Source organism: Nyctereutes procyonoides, unplaced genomic scaffold, assembly GCF_905146905.1.
Source record: "Nyctereutes procyonoides isolate TBG_1078 unplaced genomic scaffold, NYPRO_anot_genome, whole genome shotgun sequence".
NCBI lineage: Eukaryota > Metazoa > Chordata > Mammalia > Carnivora > Canidae > Nyctereutes > Nyctereutes procyonoides.
This window is the reverse complement of record NW_026575035.1, coordinates 7517985-7526662: the sequence shown is the minus strand read 5'-3', so window position 1 is coordinate 7526662 and position 8678 is coordinate 7517985. Positions and strand designations below refer to the sequence as shown.

General features: G+C 46.8%; 1 protein-coding gene across 1 annotated transcript; it reads right to left on the bottom strand.

Annotated features, from left to right (window-relative positions):
- Positions 1 to 4414: 4414 nt before the first annotated feature.
- RPL7 (ribosomal protein L7) lies at positions 4415 to 8237 on the bottom strand. The gene is made up of 7 exons (XM_055318468.1): positions 8105 to 8237; positions 7235 to 7343; positions 6720 to 6886; positions 5881 to 6018; positions 5623 to 5732; positions 5114 to 5323; positions 4415 to 4803 (listed from the first exon to the last, which is right to left on the bottom strand). Exons 1-6 carry the CDS (start codon positions 8149 to 8151, stop codon positions 5115 to 5117), a joined length of 780 nt encoding a protein of 259 aa, XP_055174443.1. The 5' UTR covers positions 8152 to 8237; the 3' UTR covers positions 4415 to 4803; position 5114.
- Between the last annotated feature and the right edge of the window lie 441 nt (positions 8238 to 8678).

The window sequence follows — 8678 nt, the reverse complement described above, 5'->3', positions numbered from 1 at the left end:
CCCATGTCTCTCTGCGCGGCAGCCGTGGTCTGGTCCCCAAGCCCACTCGCCCGCCAGCTCCCCTCAAAGTGCATCAAGGAACTCTTGGAGGGACCCTTGTGCCTCACTGGGCTACTTTCCCCTGCCCGGGAGGGGGCCTAGGCAGCTGAGCTCTGGGCCCTCCTCCCCACCTCCCTTCAGCCCTGCCCCTGCAAGGACCCCAGCTCCCCCCTGCCCCCCGCGTCCCACGCCACCCCCCAGGCCGGGGTCCTCCGGAGACCCCCGCACTCACTGTGCCCGCAGCTGCCCCGCGGAGGGGAGGGGCCTCTGGGCGTGCGGTGGTGCCCAGGTCTGAGGCTCCCGCGGCGGGGTCACCGGGGGCAGCGGACTCCGCGGGAGCCGGCGGCGGCCCGCAGGAGAGCCCAGCCCCCGGCGCAGCCTGGCCGGGGCGTGGGGCGGGCGGCGGCGGGGCGGGGAGCGCACATGCTCGGCGGCCGGCGGCCCGGGGAGGCTCGCCAGCGCGGAGCGCCCGCCGCTCGGCCCGGCCCGGCCCCGCGAGCCACTCCGGAGGCCGCAGCCCCGCCCGCCCGACGCGCGCCAGTTGCCAGGCGCCCGGAGCTTCCGCGCCGCCCTCCTGGCGAGGTCACCTGCGGCGGACCTCGCGTAGCGGGGACGGTCGGTTGGGGTGCTGCGCCGGGTGTTTGGCGGCTAGGAGGCTGCTAGGACTCCCTCGACAACTAGCATAGGTGCCGCCACCACTGGCGTCATTGCTGGGGGCGGGGTGAGAGGATGCTGAAACAGGACTGGGTGCACAGGATCAGCCGTGGCACGAAAGTTGCGCCATGCACCTGCAGCCTGGGTAGGTGAGCAGCTGGACAAGGTCGGTGATGTTCAGTTCTCTGGGTCGCACTTTTAAGATTAAACTAACCAGGCTCTCCAGAGTACTGATGAGTCTACTGGAACTTTCAAACAGCCCAGCAAAACCTGCTAGCCCAATCTTAGGTTAAGTGACGTAGTCATCCGAGTTCCCTCGCCACGTCCGCCCGAATTCCATATTCTAGGTCTCCTTTGTCTAGGTTCTCTGGTGAGGAATTAGATGTGTCCCCTCCCCAGTAAAGCCTAGCACCCAGACTTGTGCGGTAGGGCCTTAGCATCTAAACTTTTACCAAATTATGTTCTAAACTCTTTACCTCCATTTCATGACCCCAAACAGGGCTCCAAGTTTAGCCCTAGGAACAGATGGCTTCAGATCTTACAAAACTGAAATTGCACACCACTTTCTGTTTTCATCAAGCTCCATACTCGTATTTCCTAGCTCCTCTTGTTAAGAAAACTCAAGTTAGACCTGGAACCTAATACTTGCCCCACCACTTGGTGATCCTGGGGAAGGCAAAGTTAACCCCTCATCCAAAAAATGGGGATAGTCCTATACTTAGCTAATAGGCAGCACAGTAAAAAAGACACCAGGATCTTAAAGACAAAGTCCTGGGACCCATTCCCCCAATTAATCGGTTCTGGGATTGCACCCAAAGTGGAGAACAAAAGACCAAGGATTACGTGGATTAAGCGTACACTAGCATTGAATACGTGATCAAATGTTTATTATTAAATGGTCTACTTTTGAGTCGCTTTCACATCCTCTTGGCTATCCTATCCCATCTGCCACTGACCCGGTCTCCCAACTCTTGACTCCTGCTGTTTTATCACCAGTTGTCCAAATTCTACCTCCTTTGTGAATTTTCCCAATCTGCACAGCATGAACAATCTCCTACATTCCCTTAACATGCTGTTGTATTTTCACATAAAACCTACACAATAAAACTCATTTTTGAGTCCTTTACAGTAATATGTGTATCACTCACACACACACCTTAACCTCCATGAACACACAGTGCAGCCCTACTCCTCTCACTATTCACCATGGACAATGTGCCAGCAACCGGAAAATCAAAAATTTAAATTGCTATTGCTCTTAAGAGGCTTGATTCAATCAAAAACCCCAAAAGGACTGCAATGCACCAGGCATTATTCTAAGTGCCAAAACAGAGAAGGCAAACATTCAAACGTTATAGTGGTTTCAGTACATATTCTCAAAACCTTGAGTGGCTGTGAAAAGCAACAAGAATAAATGGAAAAAACATTTCAGGTCATTGAGATGCTATGACAAATACAGGGTTATATTAAGAGATGTGTCAGAGAAGGTCTCTTTCCGGAATTAAAAAGTCAAACAAAGACCCGAGGGCCGAGTGTTCTAGACACAAGATTTTAAGGGTCAAGACCCTACATTAGAAGCTTGTCATTTTTGAGAAACAAAAAGATATAGCTGGGAACTACAAAGACCAAGGAATAGCCCTCCCAAACATTTCTCTGCTGTAATTCCTGGAATATGCTGCCTAAGGTAGGGACTTTTCTGATGCATTTAACTTAAGGAATTAGAGATGAGAAGATTATCCTGGATTATCTGGGTAGCTCAACTTGATCACAAGGGTCCTCACACTTTGCAGATGGAAGAGGCTATACGCCAAGAAATACAAGTTATTCCTAGAAACTGGAAAAAACAAGAAAATGGATTCTCTCCTAGAGCCTTCAGAAGGCAGGCAGGCCTGATGACACCGATTTAGCCCAGGGAAACCAATTTTGGACTTTTTACCTCTGAAATTGTAAAAGACAATAAACCTGTCTTAAATCACTTAGTTTTAATTTGTTACAACAGCAATAGGAAACAAAAACTTAGTGCCTACTCTGTCAGGTACTAGGTTGGAAGGATTAAAAAGCTGGCCTTAAAAAAGTTTATTACCCAAGGGAAGGGAGACTTCTGTATGAAAGCAAGGTTTTGGCTGGTTTGATACCAAACTGTAAAGGAAAGCAGTGGGGGCAGAATGTTATCCATCTTCCCCTACGGGTGGGGAAGCACCCCCAAAAGCAGATACATCCTAGACATCCCAGTAGCACTTATCTCACATTGCGCTAGGTCTAGCATACTAATTAGGACTGAAACATGTAAGTATAAGCCATTTTCCTTTGTATGACCCTGCCAGGCAGTACTCAAGCTACTAAATATAATAAATATTTCCTTAGTATTTTGAGCCAGAACTGCTCTAAACATTTTATATGACCTGACATCTTCATCAAAATCCTTATTAGGCACAGCTATCTTCCCCATTTTGCTGATGAACAGATGAATTATTGGCCCAAGCCATTAAGTGAAGGCTGGGTATGAACCCACTTTGGCTCCAGAGCCAGCATTCTTAATCCAGCCTACCACAAAGGAACTTTCAAAGATAAGCAATACCAGTTAACACCTGTTAAAGATCAGTGAATGTAGTAACTAAGCTTTGTGACTGGAAAACCAGGGTAGTGGCTTCTTACAACGGTGGATCGTTAAAGAGTACAAATGTACATTTACATATGTGAGGTGAATTTTTGTAGTAGAACCTGCTGGGTAGAGCCTAGACTTTCAAAGGTTAGCCCCTTCTGGCGTACAGATACCACCTTTAGGTGGGTTTTCTAAACAAGGTGTCAACCTGCATTTCAATAGGTTCTAACAGTTCATATCCCTTTTTGGGCCTCACAACCCCATGAAGACAGACCAATTACCCCCTACTTTATGCACTAGGACCTGACTGCAGGAATTATCACCTTGACAACATGCCTTCCTCCACTCCCACTCTTTGAAACTGCCTAAGTTCCTTTATTCTGAAGCAAGTGTTTTAGCCTTCTCTATGGCAACTAGATGTCTGCACCTCTTCCCAATTCCCAAACTCTTATTTCCCCAACCTCTGGACCTCTGGCTCCACTCAGATTAAGAATTTTTTGGAAAATTGAATTTCCCAGACTGAAAACAGAAACAGATCCAGACGACATGTACTGCCAATACATCGTCTGTTTCCTTATCCTACATATTCCTACAAAGATTCCTCTCTTCTTACCAGCTTCCAAAGCTTTGGAAAGTAGCACAAAGTGCTACTTTGGGTAATGTATCTATTCATGGGCTGTAACAAACCTACCACCTAGGTCTAGCTCCTTTCAAACACTAAGTAGGGAGGATTCTGGTGCAGGTGTCAAAAGAATCAACAAGGCACCTGTTTCATAATGCATCATGACCCTGGCACAGTGAGGGCTACAAAAACTTTTGTATGTACTTTGTATCATATTCTATAGTGAAAACTGTCAATTCACTAATCTAAGTGAGATATATACAATACATATGAATGTTATTCATAAAATTCAGTTTTTGCTCACTAGTGCTATTGGTGCTCCAAAATAACTTATTATCTATGGGCACAAATTTCATTTCTTCCTTTGTAATATACACAATTTATAATGGAATTACTTAAAATCTTACCTACAAATGCAAAGCAAGAAAAAAACATGGAATGCAAAATTGAAAACATGGCCACACAGTACTTTATAGAAAAGTCAAAGCCTCAGAAGATAGAATTTCAGCAACAGTATTTTTATTCGTAAACTGAATTTTTATTACCTTACCCATAAATCAGGCACAAAGGCCTATGAAATAGGCTTCCTTCAAACAGACCATTTTGGCTAACTCACTGGCACAATTCTAAAGTGAAAAATTAAGATTTATGCTATGTACAGAAGAGTCTTTAATAAACCCAAGGAATATTTTCCCACCAAGATACAAACTAGATCCTAAGTTTGAACGCAAATGCTGATGACTTGGCTTAATTTTAACACACCAAGATTTGCCTGTCAAGGGACAGCAGAGTCAGGCTGGAAAAGTCACCAAGACAACAACACATTTCCATTTGAAAGTAGTCATTTATTAACTGACCAGATTACAAAAATAATCATGGTAGATACCTGAAAAGGAAAACAAAACTAATTAAGGAAACCACCTTAATAGATTAGAATTAACATAAATCAAGAAATTAAGAAAGTGCTCCAGTTTCCATCCTTAAGATAAAAACCCCACGGTTTTTTCTCTTCTCCATAATGTCCCCAAAAGGAAGGAGTAATCAAATCAACTCTAATCAAATTAAGATGGTTGGCTATTTCCCTCCCTTAAAAATACTGATTAGAACCCAACCAAACCTCCATCAATATTTACCCAAAAAGGTATGAAACTATCATTTTTATTAAGTAAACTTCTATTAAGATGTAGCTTGCTCACCTTAGTTCATCCTTCTAATAAGCCTATTGATCTGGTCTTCCCTGTTGCCAGCATCTCCACCTTCTACAAAATGGGTGGTCTTTTTCTTCATTCCGCCACGTGGAGAAGATAATTTGAAGGGCCATAAAAAGTTGTTGGCTTCTTTGAAACGTTTTCCAACGGTATAGATCTCGTGAATCAGATCCTCCATGCAGATGATGCCATATTTACCTGAACATTTTAAGATCATTAAAATCGTTAGCTGTTTTTAGATTATGTTAGGATATTCAGCAAGAACAACTACAGTCTGAGAGACTATAAATCAAGAGTAAAGAAACAAAAGGGAAATACATGGCTACATTTACCAAGATAAAGCTTGAGCCAATGAAATCATAACTTACATTTTCCATAGACTTGTGCATTGTAGGGCATATGGCTAAGATTCATAACAGAACGTAAGGCCACAAAGTGCCAGAAAATGCCAACTTTGTCTCAAAGATCAAATTTCACCTCAAACAGGCAGAACTTACCAAGAGACCGAGCAATCAATGTGTTATCTGTCAGGGCAATTCGCTTCTTGTTGATCTTGCCATAACCACGCTTGTAGATCAATTCATTCACTGACTTCAGGTTTGGGTACCTGAAATGGGAAAAACCAGACATAAATGGCCAAAGGTTATCCTCATTATAATACTTAAAACCAAAAAAAAAAAAAAAAAAAAGAATACTTAAAACCCATCTTGCTAACACAGCCAGTTCAGAAAGAACTCACGGGAAAAGAGACTTACCCCCATGCTATATATGGTTCCACAATTCTTAGCATGTTAACTGAAGCCTTGTTTAGCTTAACAAAGGTGCCATTGAAGATCTGGCGAAGGCGAAGAAGCTGCAACACCTTTCGAACCTTTGGGCTCACACCATTGATACTGCAGTGAAAAAAAAAGAATTCACTGAGCTTTATCGGAATTTTTATTGGTGAATGAGGAATTACCCATTATAAATTTTGGACAACACAAGTCCCATCTAAAAGACTCTTCTCATGTTACGAAGACCATTGGCGTTTTTCCTTTAGTTAGCTGAACTATTCTATCCCCTGACCCAACCTGCCTCTTCCACAAGCAGGCTTTCTGTTAACACGTACCTTTGACATTTAAAACTTGTCTCATTTCCTTGTTTTGGATACAAGAGTACTTATGAACCTACACTTTAGCCTCTATTTTAAAGATTTTATTTATTTATTCATGAGACACACACAGAGAGAGAGAGGCAGAGACACAGGCAGAGAGAGAAGCAGGCTCCATGCAGGGAGCCCGATGTGGGACTCGATCCTGGGACTCCAGGATCACACCCTGGGCTGAAGGCAGCACTAAACCACTGAGCGAGCCACCTGGGCTGCCCTACTTTAGCCTCTTTTTATTAAAATTCAAATACCCAGTTAGAGAACAGATAAGGGCTTTGGGCCCAGGGCTTGCACCACAAAACCATCAAAACACCACCCTCCATGTCCTAGCTACACCAAAATCTTTATTCTGGTGTTTCAGAAACAACGGCCCCAGAAGTAACGAAGTTCTGCTGAGACCCTGTAGACTTCCCTTCGAAACCGGGATGCAGTTGAAACCCAACTTACCCTCTGATCCTGATGACAAATGCCAACTTGGGTTCTGCAGGCACGTAGAAGTTGCCAGCTTTTCTCGCCATCCTCGCCATGCGAATCTCAGTTCTGTACATCTGCCTGTATTCCTTGTGGTAATGCTTAGCCTTTTCGTAGATAAGCTTCCTCCTTGCCTTTCGAAGCTGGAAACCAACACCAGTTATTTCCCCGATTTTTAGCTCAACACCATTAGCCCTTAACACCTAAGGACCAGTTCCTTAGCGGTCCTCTTTATTGCCAACACCAGTTCTACAGAGGGAAAAAAACGTTCCCCTGAAACCTGTTCCTTGCCGTGGGGTGCAGGAATTATTCCCAAGCACAGATACCACCACCTTCATTTACTATCGCTCTGAAGAGCTAATACTAACGCCCAAGCTCACTGGTACCCGGGGGGGGGGAGTAAACAAGCCTCGCTGAGAAGGAAGCCCGATTTTCGAACCCAACCCCAAGGCCTCTCTTTACACGGAGAGGTGCCCCAGAGGTTGACTTACCATCTTTTGGGCAAACTTTTTTCTCAGACGCTTGATCTTCAACTCCGCGAAGTTCCTTCGCTTTTTCTTAAGGGTTTCCGGCACAGCAGGAACCTTCTTCTTCTTCTCTCTGGCATCAGCGAACACAAACTGACCAACAGCTCCAACAGCCCCCGCACGACCCCGCATCGCTGCGCGTCCGTCCCGAGCTTGGTCATCTAGCCATACCGCCCTCGCTGGCTCTACAAACTCGCCCCTTTAGCTTCTCCAACGAGCTGTGCTGCAAGACGCAGACTTCGGCGGGTTTCTAGGCCAGGAATCCTCGGCCTTTTAACACGAGGCCCTCCGAGACTACAGCACACTGCCATCGAATGCACGGTCAGGCCCGGGCTCCCGGTCAGAGCCAGCACGGCAGAGGTTAACAAAACGTACAGACCGAGGAACCTGCTGCAGGACTCGATCTACCCCTAGACTCTTCCCGAGTCTGCGCGTGGAGAGCTTAGGAGTCTCAGGAAAAGACGTTTTGAAAACCTCCCAAGCACCGCCCTCATTCAGCTCTGAAGTCCCACATGCTGAAAGCAAAGGCCTGACGACAGGGGCGACGGGGCCAAATACCAGGCAACAATGAGCCCAACTGAGGCGTTCTGAGCCTCCCACCGGTCGCGCACCTATTCGGCTCTCATCCCTCGTTCCCGGTATCCCAAACCTCCGCCCCAAGGCCGCCTGCATCCCATCTTGGCCTGGCGCCCCCCACTAGTGTCACAGAGCGTCACAAACACACAGACAAGCGGGTAAAGGTACAGGCTACAGCCGGATCGAGGGAAAACGAGACAAAAAATCTCCAGTTTCGTGGATGGAGAAGGATTATCAAGCGGACGAAGAGCAACTTACTCCGCACCCTCCATGGTTCCAGCCGGAAAAAGAGGAAGTTGGCGCATGCGCGCTGTCCACTTAAAGACGACAAGCGCGAAGCCCCACAACTCATAGGTGTCCCGGGATAAGCCAGAAAAGAACTCGCAACTGGGAACTCTCGCAGACACAAAATTCAGTGCTCCCTGTGTCTGCCACTTGCGATCGAGTTTCGGGTAAAATTCGTATGAGATAGTGCGTGCACCGGTTAGACTCTTTAATCAGCATCACAAGAGCAAAGAATGCTGACACCTTGACTACTCGGGGTCCTAGTCCCTAGGCTGCGTTGACTCGAAGTGCACCCGGCGATGTACGCAAATAACACGCCGCACCGGCGTGAACTACAAATCCCAGCATGCAGCGCTCTCACCGCCCGCCTGGCGGGAGGGCGACGCTTGACTGGGGGCTGTAGGCAACCACGGTGGTGGTGAGTTCAGCCAGGGAAAATGAGAGCCTTTCGGCTCACATTCCACCGGGCTGGCTGCGAGTCCAAGTCGCTGCCGAGACCTGGCTTTTGGCGGCCTTCCCGGCTGTCTGCCATCGCTCGCCACAAGCC

What these genes read in the sequence shown, in the direction of transcription:
- RPL7 (XM_055318468.1), bottom strand. Translation starts at nt 8,151, where the DNA reads ATGCGCCAACTTCCTCTTTTTCCGGCTGGAACCATGGAGGGTGCGGA. An exon ending in AAAAGTTTGCCCAAAAGATG is followed by an intron (nt 6,887 to 7,234) that starts GTAAGTCAACCT and finishes GTTGGTTTCCAG; the next exon opens with CTTCGAAAGGCAAGGAGGAA. An exon ending in TTTGTCATCAGGATCAGAGG is followed by an intron (nt 6,019 to 6,719) that starts GTAAGTTGGGTT and finishes TTTTCACTGCAG; the next exon opens with TATCAATGGTGTGAGCCCAA.